Here is a 14,238-nt window from a genome sequence, read left to right as displayed (position 1 = left end):
TGCATTGTATTTCTCATCAAATTCTGACTTGTTTGTTCTTTTAGTGGTGTGATAACTTTTTATTTATTAACAATTTAATTTGTTTGTTTTTTGTTAGCTCTTACAACATGTCAACAGTGATATTTATTCACACAAACTCACACACAGACACACAACAGAACACAGTCTGTTGCACTGGTTTGCATTTATTTCACGGATGTACATATATACCTTTACCATGGGTTATAACAGTTGTTTGCATGCAATGAGAACAGGCTTTAGGATGTTAGTTGGAGAATTGTGTCTGAAACACATGCAGGTAACTACAAAATAATGACCATGTATCTGTGGACTTCAAGGCTTGGTCCCATTCGAGTTGAGGGCTGAGAAAAGTTTGTGCAATTACACCCAGTCACACAGCATGTGAGATAAAGAGCTGACAGCAACATTTTCAATTAGCACAACTGCATAACAACCCCGAAAAAGCTTTTGTATACCTTCACATTCTTCAAGCAAGTCTATGTATCAAAACGAAAAAGTGCCTTACTCAGAAACGAGAACGGCAGTTTTGCTAACGTAACCGTGACAATGGTTTCCGACGGCCTGAGTTAGGTATTTTTCTTATGAGCGTGACGATAATGAGATTCTTTCTTTCTTTATTTGGTGTTTAACGTCGTTTTCAACCACGAAGGTTATATCGCGACGGGGAAAGGGGGGGAGATGGGATAGAACCACTTGTTAATTGTTTTTTGTTCACAAAAGCACTAATAAAAAAATTGCTCCAGGGGCTTGCAACGTAGTACAATATATTACCTTACTGGGAGAATGCAAGTTTCCAGTACAAAGGACTTAACATTTCTTACATACTGCTTGACTAAAATCTTTACAAACATTGACTATATTCTATACAAGAAACACTTAACAAGGGTAAAAGGAGAAACAGAATCCGTCAGTCGCCTCTTACGACATGCTGGGGAGCATCGGGTAAATTCTTCCCCCTAACCCGCGGGGGGTGCCGATAATGAGATGTTTTCTGAGTATTGTGGTAGAGTGGAACCTCCCTTTAATGACCTCCAGAAATGTGAGAAAATCGGGTCAAAAGGAGGGAGTCTTAAAACAGGGCTACATTTTCACAGGTTATGAACAGAAACTCAGAAAACAGTGTCTTAAAACAGGGCTACATTTTCACAGGTTATGAACAGAAACTCAGAAAACAGTGTCTTAAAACAGGGCTACATTTTCACAGGTTATGAACAGAAACTCAGAAAACAGTGTCTTAAAACAGGGCTACATTTTCACAGGTTATGAACAGAAACTCAGAAAACAGTGTCTTAAAACAGGGCTACATTTTCACAGATTATGAACAGAAACTCAGAAAACAGGGTCTTAAAACAGGGCTACATTTTCACAGGTTATGAACAGAAACTCAGAAAACAGGGTCTTAAAACAGGGCTACATTTTCACAGGTTATGAACAGAAACTCAGAAAACAGTGTCTTAAAACAGGGCTACATTTTCACAGGTTATGAACAGAAACTCAGAAAACAGTGTCTTAAAACAGGGCTACATTTTCACAGATTATGAACAGAAACTCAGAAAACAGGGTCTTAAAACAGGGCTACATTTTCACAGGTTATGAACAGAAACTCAGAAAACAGGGTCTTAAAACAGGGCTACATTTTCACAGGTTATGAACAGAAATTCAGAAAACAGGGTCTTAAAACGGAGGGAGTCTTAAATTGGCGGGTCTTAAAAGGGGAGTTTCACTGTAGCAGCATATTCAACCCATCCAGTAGTTCTACACAGTAGCAGCATAATGAGGTTATATGTTACCACTTCCCATCTCCACCAAATGTCATGATCATTTGACAATTGGATTCATTGGGAAATTCTCTTTCGCTCTATCCTAAACTGAATGGCATACCTAAATATGAGACAACATGTGTAAAATAGACAGTGATGGGAAAAACACTGATAATGTGATCACATTTCCTCCAAATGAATGTACAGAAACATACACAAAACTGTACCTGGAAGGGTTATCTGTTCTGATTAAGTGCATCACAGTCAAAACCAAAGCATTGAGAAAAAAAGGAAACAAATAAATAGTTTTCTCAAATGCTGCTGTGATAGTTATTTATTTCATAAACAAACAAGAACGGCAATGACAGAATCTTTTGCATCGATGAGCAAGCCGGTAAAAAAAATCACATTTATAACCTTCGAACTGATGCCTTCCTTGCCATTTAACCCACCAGGTGAAGCACACCAGGTCTGCATCAGGATTTAACATGGGGTAAGACCATCCCTCCACTTGATCACTTACCAAAAATGAACAGCCTGGGTGCTCTCTCTGCACAGCTGAAATTGTTTTGATAAATTACTTTTGTAAAAGTCAGAGATGGATTTTCAAGAAATTAATTCCTCAACAGATTCGAACTCATCACAACAAGCAGCCAGGTTTTTTATTTTTGGTAAGTGACCGAGTGGAGGCATGCTCAGGTTAAAGCCTTAACAGTGAAACAGTTCATACAAGAAAGAATTTTTAAAAGTAAAGAAATTAATTCAGAAAAAATATTTCCACTGTGCACAGAGAGCAGACAAGTCAAACATCGTTGATCCGAGTGGAAGCATGCTCTTATCCCAAGTAAAAGCCTGGACAGACCTGTGGTGGTTTACACCATGGTTTACAAGATGGTTTACATGATGGTTTACACAGGAAGGAAGGTACCTTAACATTGTTTCAGCTGCAAAACTTCAGCACAAAACGTGAGGACTTGCATAACCATTGAAACTCTATTCCAGGTTGGGCAAATAGGAATCAACAGTCACCACACAGCAGAAACGCAGTAGCTCGACTTGACTAACGGGCAGTGTTGTAAGACCCACAGAGTTGACACTTGAGTCCCAGTACATGGAACTTGGTTGTGGATTCCTGAAACAAGCAAACTACACTTAAGTTGAGTCCTAGTACATGGAACTTGGTTGTGGATTCCTGAAACAAGCAAACTACACTCGAGTTGAGTCCCAGTACATGGAACTTGGTTGTGGATTCCTGAAACAAGCAAACTACACTTAAGTTGAGTCCTAGTACATGGAACTTGGTTGTGGATTCCTGAAACAAGCAAACTACACTCGAGTTGAGTCTAAGCACATCAAATTTGATAGAGGATTCCCGAAACAAGCCAACTCACGTAAAACACAGTACGAAAGTGTACATAACAGACTGGAGTACTCAACAAAAAGCCCTACCATGAGCTCAATGTAAATCTTGTTCTCTTGTTTATTTTGAAAACGATGCGTAAAACTGTCCCAAATAAAACACAATAAATTTGTTATCGTTAGATGTGGCTGTGATATCCACAATTCCACTTCTCGTAGAATTATCAGTCAATGTCTCAATGCAAGGCGGAAACTTACACCTTGATTTTATAAGTTATATGATTACTCCTTTCTTGACATTGTGACTAATAAATGTAAGATATCACAGCCACATCTAATGACAACTAATACTGTAATATTAGTTAAGTAGCGAACGCGAAGAAGAAGAAGATATCAGTTAAGTTTGTGATTAGTTCGTTTGACCAGTAGTTCTTAGCTTCCATTTTACCTGTCATAGTGAACTGGGTAGCTGCGTTTGAATGAAGATCTTTGTGATGACGCCAATCATTGTAAAACCACTTACATGACTCAACAGATCATTTATTCCCCTACCATATTCAGCCAACAGACCGATTTTACCTTATGACAATCACAACAGGAGATTGATTTTACCTTATAACAATCACAACAGGAGATTGATTTGACCTTATAAAAATCACAACAGGAGATCGCTATTACCTTATGACAATAACAACAGGAGATTAAATTAACCTTATGACAGTCACGACAGGAGATTGATTTTACCTTATGACAATCACAAGATTGTTTTTACCTCATGACAATCCCAACAGGAGATTAATTCAACCTTATGACAGTCACGACAGGAGATTGATTTTACCTTATGACAATCACAAGAGATTGTTTTTACCTCATGACAATCCCAACAGGAGATTAATTCAACCTCATGACAGTCACGACAGCAGATTGATTTTACCTTATGACAATCACAAGAGATTGTTTTTACCTTATGACAATCCCATCAGGAGATTAATTCAACCTCATGACAGTCACGACAGCAGATTGATTTTACCTTATGACAATCACAAGAGATTGTTTTTACCTTATGACAATCCCATCAGGAGATTAATTCAACCTCATGACAGTCACGACAGGAGATTGATTTTACCTTTTGACAATCACAAGAGATTGTTTTTACCTTATGACAGTCACGACAGGAGATTAATTTTACCTTAAGACAATCACAACAGGAGATTAATTTGACCTTATGACAGTCACAACATGAGATTGATTTTACCTTATGACAGTCACGACAGGAGATTGATTTTACCTGAAGACAATCACAACAGGAAATTGATCTTACCTCATGACAATCACAACAGGAGATTGATTTTACCTTATGACAATCACAACAGGTGATTGTTTTGATCCTATGACAATCACAACAGGAGATTGATTTTACCTTATGAAAATCACAACAGGAAATTGATTTTACCTCTGACAATCCCGACAGGTGATTGATTTTACCTTATGACAATCACGACAGGTGATGACCACGTCCAGATCTCTGTACTCTTCGGGCATATCCACGTCCTTCATCTCCTCGTCCATGTCTTTCCACACATTGTCCATGTCCACCATTGACTGGTTGCAGGTCGGGCAAGCATAATGTCTGCACAACACAATAAGGATAAGGATAAGATTTCATATAATCCCGTGAGGTTTCCCTCGTGGATTCTTGAAAAAAAAGCAAACTACCCTTGAGTTGAGTCCAAGCACATGTATAATGTTAAAGATACGATTTGTTTACAGTTCTGTGAGGTTACCCTAATGGAAATATGGGCTGTTTTCTCATTGGGGATAGCAAGCTGCCATACAGTATGGTGCTACCCATTTCTTCTTCTTTTTTCTGCATGCGTGTTTTCATGTTTTAAAGCCCCGAGATTTCCGCTGTCAACTTGGGTTCTTTGTTGTGCATATGCATGCACACGGGGGTGTTTGGACACCAAGGAGAGTCTGCACAAAGTTGACTTTGGCAAATAAATCCCTTGCCGAAAGGTGGGGGTCGAAACCCACACCAATAGCGACAACTGGTTTTGAAGCCAGCGCTGCTATCGACTGAGCTATTTCCCTGCCCCAATGTAAAAACATGTAAAACTAGTCGCAAAATGGGCACTCACTAGGACTTTCTACATCTAGGGTTGTTATTCACTCTTTCTCGCAACTCTAGCGGAAATATTCCCTTGGTTCCTCCCAGACATTGTAGCTGTTCATGGCTGAGATTCCAAATATTGACCTTTTCTCACTTGAACAGTAAGTTGTTTACACCTAACTGTCAGCTTTTTACTTTTCCCCGGTCATGTTCATAACTCTTCAAGCACGCAGCAAACGAATGACAGAAGACAGTTATATAAAACAGCTGGGACAAAAGGTCACATCATGTACTGTCACCATGTACATTTTGAGACATTCTATTGTTTAGTGCCGACGAAAAAGTTTTGCGCGACACTACAAATTTCATTTTGTAGTTTGTTGACCTTGAGTATGCAACACTTATGTCACCCCTCTGTAACATGTAACACTCACAGTTAAAACACATAATCAAGGCAATATAATACGTTAAACTCACCCCTTTCGAAGACACTGCTGAAAGCATTGCCTGAAAATAAAAATCACACAGTTTAAAAAAAATGTAAATTTTTTTTTTGCTGAATGAATCTCGCACATCAATACCCATGCAGTTACGAAATAAGTTAAGCAAAAATCCCAAACTCTACAGAGCAAGCAGGGAGTGTGCGTGCAACCAACTAAAATGCTAATAACTACTGAATTTATCTTCGAAATACATGTACTTCATATATATTTGAAGCACATTGGCTTGAGAAATGGGATAATAAGTGCACAAAGTTTAAAGTCTGTATGTTAATTGTTCTGACTTTAATGCTCTTTAAAAAAAAAAATTCAAAAGTCGGGTACAGTAAAACCTGCATCTAGCGGACCCTTATTTCGGCGGACACCTTAGCATAACGGACAATTCAAGTGAGGACGGATGTATTTTACTCTCAAAAACACCTTCGAAGAGCGAACACCTCAAAGGCGCGGACGCGGACACCCTTTTTTGGTCCCGATTGGGTTCGTTACTTGTCAACAACGGACAAACCCTTGAAGCAGACAGCTTTTAGCAGACGCTGGTCCGCCATCTTGGTTCTGCAAATACAATCTCGCTGGCGATGTGAACGCGCGAGAAGCTTATTTTGTAAGCCAATGACAGCACTTGAAAGAAGTTGATTTTTGTATGGTGCACGCTCATTGGTCGATGCCGTGAACTCACAAACATTTCGGGTTTCTACTTTCTGTACTGTGATGCATCTTCGTCTCATCCTTCGTCTTCGTCTCATCATGCCAAAACGAAAAATTTTGACTTTAGAAGAGAGAGTCGATGTCATAAAGACCGTTCGAAAAGTTGCTGATGAGCTGAATTGCGGAAAAACTCAAATTTCCAACATAAAAGCTGATCGAACACAAATTCTCAGTCAGTGGGACTCCGGTGCCAGATCGACGGCAAAATGTGTTAAGAGAAGAAAAACAACCTATGATGAGTTGAACGAAGAACTGTTCGAGTGGTTTTCAACAGCTCAATCAAAGAATCTTCCAGTGAATGGCCCATTGCTTCAGATAAGAAACCGATTGCACCTCTCTCTCTCTCTCAAGGACAGATTGTAAGAAAAGGCATAGCCTTAAATCTTAATCCTTGTTAAATAAAGTTCAGTTCAGTTCAGTTCAGTTCAGTTCATTCAATTCAATTCAGTTCAATTCAACTCTCTCTCTCTCTCTCTCTCTCTCTCTCTCTCTCTCTCTCTCTCTCTCTCTCTCTCTCTCTCTCTCTCTCTCTCTCTCTCTCTCTCTCTCTCTCTCTCTCTCTCTCTCTCTCTCTCTCTCTCTCTCTCTCTCTCTCTCTCTCTCTCTCTCTCTCCTTTTCTTTGAACAAAAAAACCAAAAAAACAAAACTTGAGGGCTTCAAAACTTTGAGTTTTAATAATCACTGTGGCAAAAAAGAATCAGTGACTGTTGGTTTTTTTTTCCAACAAAATGTTGGCGCATTCATATTCATAAAGGACACCTTGCTACAAAGGACAGTGGCAAGGCTCCCCAAGAGTGTCCTTTGCTCGCAGGTTTTACTGTATTGACTCAAAAGTACAATGTTTGGAACTGAGTGGTTGCCACACTAACCCAATTTTAGGCCTCAAAACAATGTTACATGTTGGTGCTTCTGAAGGGCCTTGTGCACAAAAACTATGCTCAGACAATATATGAGTTGAAACAGCAATTACAGGGTGTCTGCAGGGTTCAAGTCTGGTGAGTGTGGTTACTGCTCATTGTTAAAACTTGAGGCAAACTAATAAATTTGAAAAAGTGTAAAAAAATTTTAAAATCAAACCACTTGACTTTTATACTTGAAACTTTGTGAAATGTTCATCCGACATCTCATACTAATGTACACCAAATATGAAATAAATGATGACAAAACAATGTTTGGTAGTTTGTTGTCAGCCCAGAATTTTTGGGGGGGTTCTTGGGGAGAATATCGCCTTCTGTTACATCTTTATCAACTTCCGCCTTTGGCATATGTCCATACAGATCAAACAGAAGATATACTCCCCACGGACCAACAAAAAAGCTGGTCTGACGACAAGCCACCAAAACTCTTATAATAACCAACCTACCTGTGCAGGATGTGACCACAAGGTGGGATGGTCATCTGAGCGCGTGATGTGTGCAGATCCTCCATGCAGACCGGGCACACGTCGTGGGACACTTTCTCCACGCACTGCACGTCACAACCAAACATGTGTTTAATCAATAAAAACAATCCTTCATCTGTATGTGAGCCATTAATAAGCGTGGATTGAATATATATACAGTGGAACCCCCATTTTCAATCAATCAATCAATCAATATGAGGCTTATATCGCGCGTATTCCGTGGGTACAGTTCTAAGCGCAGGGATTTATTTTTATATTTTATATTTTATTTTTATTTTATGCAATTTATATCGCGCACATATTCAAGGCGCAGGGATTTATTTATGCCGTGGGAGATGGAATTTTTTTACACAATACATCACGCATTCACATCGGCCAGCAGATCGCAGCCATTTTGGCGCATATCCTACTTTTCACGGCCTATTATTCCAAGTCACACGGGTATTTTGGTGGACATTTTTATCTATGCCTATACAATTTTGCCAGGAAAGACCCTTTTGTCAATCGTGGGATCTTTAACGTGCACACCCCAATTTAGTGTACACGAAGGGACCTCGGTTTTTCGTCTCATCCGAAAGACTAGCACTTGAACCCACCACCTAGGTTAGGAAAGGGGGCAGAAAATACTAGCACTTGAACCCACCACCTAGGTTAGGAAAGGGGGGAGAAAATTGCTAACGCCCTGACCCAGGGTCGAACTCGCAACCTCTCGCTTCCGAGCGCAAGTGCGTTACCACTCGGCCACCTAGTTACAACTACCCCTCCCCAATGAAAGATTTCCTCCTTTTTAAGACCCTCCTTTCTCAAATTTTCTGTTCATAGTCTCTGTAAATTTACATCCATTTTAAGACTCCCTCCTTTTTGAGACCTAATCATTTTATATTTTAGAAGAAGGTTGTAAAAAAGGGTTCCACTGTATCTCAAAAAAAAAAGTACCCCAAAAGACATAAAAACATCCGTACCGAGAAATGGAAAAAAAAAGACAAGGGACAATGAAATCCGTATGGTGGTTTCAACAGGATGGAGCCCCACCACATTCTCAGAGAAATCCAGAACATCCCACAGGAAACATTCCCCAATTTAATGAACAATATGGCCAATGATGATGCAGTCTGTCATTGGAAAACGGGGTGGCTACATTGATCACGTGGTGTGAAGAAACAGACGATCTCAACTGAAAGCTGTGAACTGGGGACAAAACTAACTACAATATCACGCAAAAATGATTTCAATAAAGTTACTGACTTGTCTGTAGTATTGGCCTGGTGGGTTAAGAGTGGAGATTTTTCCGATCTCCCAGGTCAACTTATGTGCAGACCTGCTAGTGACTTAACCCCCTTCGTGTGTACACCCAAGCACAAGACCAAGTGCGCACGGAAAAAATCCTGTAATCCATGTCAGAGTTCGGTGGGTCATAGAAACACAAAAATATCCAGCATGCCTCCTCCGAAATCGGCGTATGCTGCCTGAATGGCAGGGTAAAAACAGTCATACACATAAAAATCCACTCATGCTAAAAACATGAGTGAACGTGGGAGTCTAAGCCCATGAAAGAAGAAGAAGAAGAAGAAGAAGTCTGTAGTATCGAAAGAAAATCGGGTACTTTTTTTTTTAGACACCCTGTATAAGTACTGACAGTCAGGACCTGCTTTGCAGCTGTATGAGTACGGACACTTTAGGGTTAGGGTTAAAAAATAATTCAAGATGGCGTCAAGAGGCCCACTTGGTTTAACAAAAATGACGTGTCAAACTTACCTTGGACATTTCTCACTACTGTTTTATATGTCTGTGTACTTCAACAGTGGACAATCTCACAACTGTTTGTTATGTCTGTGTACTTCAACTTTGGACAATCTCACAACTGTTTGTTATGTATGTGTACTTCAACTTTGGACAATCTCACAACTGTTTATGTCTGTGTACTTCAACTTTGGACAATCTCACAACTGTTTGTTATGTCTGTGTACTTCAACTTTGGACAATCTCACAACTGTTTGTTATGTCTGTGTACTTCAACTTTGGACAATCTCACAACTGTTTGTTATGTCTGTGTACTTCAACTTTGGACAATCTCACAACTGTTTGTTATGTCTGTGTACTTCAACTTTGGACAATCTCACAACTGTTTGTTATGTCTGTGTACTTCAACTTTGGACAATCTCACAACTGTTTGTTATGTCTGTGTACTTCAACTTTGGACAATCTCACAACTGTTTGTTATGTCTGTGTACTTCAACTTTGGACAATCTCACAACTGTTTGTTATGTCTGTGTACTTCAACTTTGGACAATCTCACAACTGTTTGTTATGTCTGTGTACTTCAACTTTGGACAATCTCACAACTGTTTGTTATGTCTGTGTACTTCAACTTTGGACAATCTCACAACTGTTTGTTATGTCTGCGTACTTCAACTTTGGACAATCTCACAACTGTTTGTTATGTCTGTGACTACAGTACAACCTCCCCTTTAAGACCTCCAAAAATCTGAGAAAATGAGGTCTTAAAAAAGATGGAGTCTAAAAATGGGGGTAAATTTACAAAGGTTATGAACAGAACATCTGAGAAAGCAGGGTCTTAGACATGGGGGGTCTCAAGAGGGGGGTTCCACTGTACCACAAAGACCATTGGGTCCACATACTTGCAAACCGTTCACTTTGTCTATAATGAAATGTTTTATAACCTCCCCTGTAATGTTTTTATTTTTTTATTTTTCAAAAGCGGTGGAAAATAACGTTCTTTTTCTCACCTTGTGGTTGTCCTTCAAGCCGATACTCAAGCACAGGTCACATTTCTCACAGTGGAAAAAGTTTTCACGACCACCCACTCTGGAAAGATAAACGAAAACAAAACCAAAATGTATGTAGAGTGCAAAACCACCAATTTCCAGCAAAATCATGTTCCCACCTTTAACTAACTCCATCTTCTGGCCTTGTTACCAAGTTTTCAACCCAGACTGTCACCTTTGATTCAACTGGGGCCAACGCCTTTAATGTCTGAGACGGATGGTCCCAGGAAAATTTGCCATGGCCGTAGTAGCTAGCAGAAACATGCATATATCCACAGTGCTACAAAGAGAAACATAAAACTCCCTCTGTAGTGATATATATATATATATATATCACTACAGAGGGAGTTTTATGTTTCTCTTTGTAGCACTGTGGATACATGTGTGCTCTTCTGTAGCCATACACAAGACGATACTGGTCAACAGGGCGCAGGGGTCCTAGTTGAGCAAATAGAGTTGGACCTAATTAGCGTCCCAAAAATATAGGTAGCAAAAAAATAAATTACTTTTGGAGAAGGAAGCTTGAATACTTGTTGATTACTTTCCAAAAGTTTCTACGAGTAAGAGGAGACATAATAAAGATACATGGGAACTTAGGCCCACTCCGACTCGTGAAAACTGTCTGTCTCACTGTCTCAGATCTGGCCAGGCTTTAAATGGGATAAGACCACCCTTCCACTTGGTCATATACCAAAGACAAAACACTTCATGAATTTTATTTTTATTTGGAAAAATGCCACAGTGCATAGAGAGTACCCAGGCGGATCAATTTTGGTTGGGTGGTCAGGGCGGGGACGTAGCTCAGTCGGTAGCGCGCTGGATTTGTATCCAGTTGGCCGCTGTCAGCGTGAGTTCGTCCCCACGTTCGGCGAGATTTATTTCTCAGAGTCAACTTTGTGTGCAGACTCTCCTCGGTGTCCGAACACCCCCCCCGTGTGTACACGCAAGCACAAGACCAAGTGCGCACGAAAAAGATCCTGTAATCCATGTCAGAGTTCGGTGGGTTATAGAAACACGAAAATACCCAGCATGCTTCCTCCGAAAACGGCGTATGGCTGCCTAAATGGCGGGGTAAAAAACGGTCATACACGTAAAATTCCACTCGTGCAAAAAACACGAGTGTACGTGGGAGTTTCAGCCCACGAATGCAGAAGAAGAAGAAGAAGAAGGTTGGGTGGTCGTATCCCATGTAAAAGCCTGCAGGTCAGATCTGAGACAGTGAGGTGAACTGTTTTCACGAGGCGGAGTCAGCTTTAAAATGAGCAAGCCTTAGCCATGTACCTGCACAGGCCGCACTGCTGACAGTGAAACTGTTGCCTGTCTTTGTTATCAAACAGTCGGCACACCTCACAGTAGTACTTGCCAAACTCACAACCACATGACTCACACAGCTTGGTTACCTGCAACACAAATAACACATTGTACACTTCTTCTTTTTTGTTCACGGGCTGAAACTAAGACATGCACTCGGAGAAGCATGCTGGGTATTTTCGTGTTTCTATAACCCACCAAACTCTGACATGGATTACAGGATCTTTTTCGTGCGCATGTGGTTTCGTGCTTGCGTGTACACACGAAGGGTGATAAGGCACTAGCAGGTCTGCACATAAATTGACCTTGAAGATCAGAAAAATCTCCATCCTTAACCCACCATGCACGGCCGTGATTCGAACACTCAAACTTCCGCATGGGAGGCAGGCATCTTATCCACTAGGCAATTGCGCCCATCATACATTGTACACAAAATCAGTGTTAATGACGTTAGACTGAAAGGAAATGTAGACAAGCAGTCAACTTTGTCAACCTCAAGCAGTCTTCTGTTCTAAATAATTACACTGGAATCAACATCAAGGCAAGACAGTTAAATATAACTGATTGTTGGTTGATCTGGGTCATTCTGTTTCTTAATTTTGTTTTTGGACGCTTGTGTAAAATGACTTGCGTAAAGAATGCATCTTCACAAAAAATTATAATTCAACCACTTCCTTGCTTTCTGTTATCCATTTCCAAGTCTGAATAACAGGATTAAAATCACTCATTATCAGATTGGACGCAAGTAATCTTGACTTTGTACATTTTCAAGAGAAATAACTTCAAGAAAAAAACGACAACTCACATCTTGTTCCACTTTGCACTGTAAGCAAACAACACGGGAAACCAGCTTGCGGTCCATTTCATGGTCCAGTTCGTGGTCGTCATGACATACACGGCATGTGTACTGCTTCTTACAGCACGGGCTCTGGTGGAAAAGACAGATATAAGGCGTACAGCATGTACATCACTCCTTGATAAGATCAAATAATTACTTACTCCCAACTACATCAAGCTGTCTTGAAAATATAATAGTTCATTGTAATTAATACAGCCATTAACAAACCACATGCTAATTTGTAAGCTTAGGTTAACATTACTCCTGAGTCACATAATATATATATATATATATGCATGGTTTAGTTTTGACATTGGTGGTTTATCTCAATCTCGCGTATGCCTAAATTCATACTCCAGCCCTGAAAGTCAAACAAATGGTGTACTCGAGACAATGACAAAAGGTGACGTTTTCATGTCAGTATGTCCCAAATGACATCACCAGTACATTTTTCATTCTATCTAATCTGTTTTCGTTCTATTTTTTCTAATAACATGCGTTAACAATTGATTGCCAACTGGAATGGAAGAGCACAAAAAGTGTAACTTGATATGTAGTTTCTCTAGAGGGAAAAACATCTTCCACTTTCATGTCAGTGTGTCCCATGCAACATACATTTGCCAAACAGCTACGTGTAAGTAGATTATTTGTTAGTGGTATAGAAAATACTGATCAACAATCAAAGTCAGTTTTCACATTCATGTTCTACCTATTTCTTATTTGTTTATTCTTTTGGCAATGGTGAAATGTCAGCAATCGTGTGTCATTCGGGACAGTAGACATGACACCTGACCTTTTGTCACTGTCTCACTCGCCTTTGGCTTAAAAATTGTGATTCTGAAAATGTACTAGCCAGAGAGCAAACTTTACTAGCCAAACCAACAATTTGTTTCAGCAACTTTACACGCATTTGGCGAGTAGATGAAAATTTCTGCTCGCCAGTTCCATGTTTCTCCTTGCCATGGCGAGTAAAATACTCGCAAATTTCAGGCCTGTACTCGGTACCGTTATTGTAGTTTTCAGTCGGTGCCGTATCTACTGATTGTTCAGCCCTCTGTCCTTATTTGAGCCTATCCCAGAAAGAAAGAAAATCCACACAGCCTGACCTATCAAAATTCATGTTCTTATGAACAACATACATGTACTTACAATTAATGCGCAGTTTCTATCGTAATGCTCACAACCCAGGTTATTGACATCAACTTCTGCCATTTTACCTGGAGTGAAGACGCGAGACTTACCTACCTTGCATCAACAAATCACGGCTCGAGAAGTACCTCTGGTGCAAAAGTATACAATTCATTTCGGGTACTACTTGTCTCCGAAAACCTCCGAAAACCCCGAAAACCTCCGAAAACCTAAAAAAAAACCACGAAAACCCCATCTAGACTAATGTAGTGTTTGTGGATTTCCCTTACGGAGTAAGGGAAACAACTCCCTTT

General features: G+C 40.0%; 1 protein-coding gene across 3 annotated transcripts; it reads right to left on the bottom strand.

Annotated features, from left to right (window-relative positions):
- Nucleotides 1–399: 399 nt before the first annotated feature.
- LOC138967309 (RING finger and CHY zinc finger domain-containing protein 1-like) lies at nucleotides 400–14,177 on the bottom strand. Of its 3 annotated transcripts, none has more exons than XM_070339846.1 (8): nucleotides 14,042–14,177; nucleotides 12,764–12,886; nucleotides 11,929–12,047; nucleotides 10,609–10,687; nucleotides 7,823–7,926; nucleotides 5,728–5,757; nucleotides 4,626–4,770; nucleotides 400–2,913 (listed from the first exon to the last, which is right to left on the bottom strand). In XM_070339846.1, exons 2-8 carry the CDS (start codon nucleotides 12,818–12,820, stop codon nucleotides 2,842–2,844), a joined length of 606 nt encoding a protein of 201 aa, XP_070195947.1. In that variant the 5' UTR covers nucleotides 12,821–12,886; nucleotides 14,042–14,177; the 3' UTR covers nucleotides 400–2,841. The 3 variants fall into 3 exon arrangements, with proteins under 3 accessions (XP_070195947.1, XP_070195948.1, XP_070195946.1); XM_070339847.1 differs by having other exon boundaries at nucleotides 14,038–14,165; XM_070339845.1 differs by lacking the exon at nucleotides 14,042–14,177 and adding an exon at nucleotides 13,946–14,033.
- Nucleotides 14,178–14,238: the final 61 nt, after the last annotated feature.

This window comes from Littorina saxatilis, linkage group LG5, assembly GCF_037325665.1.
Source record: "Littorina saxatilis isolate snail1 linkage group LG5, US_GU_Lsax_2.0, whole genome shotgun sequence".
Lineage (NCBI taxonomy): Eukaryota > Metazoa > Mollusca > Gastropoda > Littorinimorpha > Littorinidae > Littorina > Littorina saxatilis.
Note: the sequence above shows the minus strand (reverse complement) of the source record. Positions and strands in the feature narration are given on the sequence as shown.

Bases quoted from the DNA above. Each gene is read 5' to 3' on its own strand.
- LOC138967309 (XM_070339845.1), bottom strand. From the start codon at position 14,008: ATGGCAGAAGTTGATGTCAATAACCTGGGTTGTGAGCATTACGATAGA. The intron at 12,887-13,945 runs GTAAGTACATGT...CTTTTCCACCAG, and splicing joins ATAGAAACTGCGCATTAATT to AGCCCGTGCTGTAAGAAGCA. The intron at 4,771-5,727 runs GTGAGTTTAACG...TGTGTTGTGCAG, and splicing joins CAGCAGTGTCTTCGAAAGGG to ACATTATGCTTGCCCGACCT.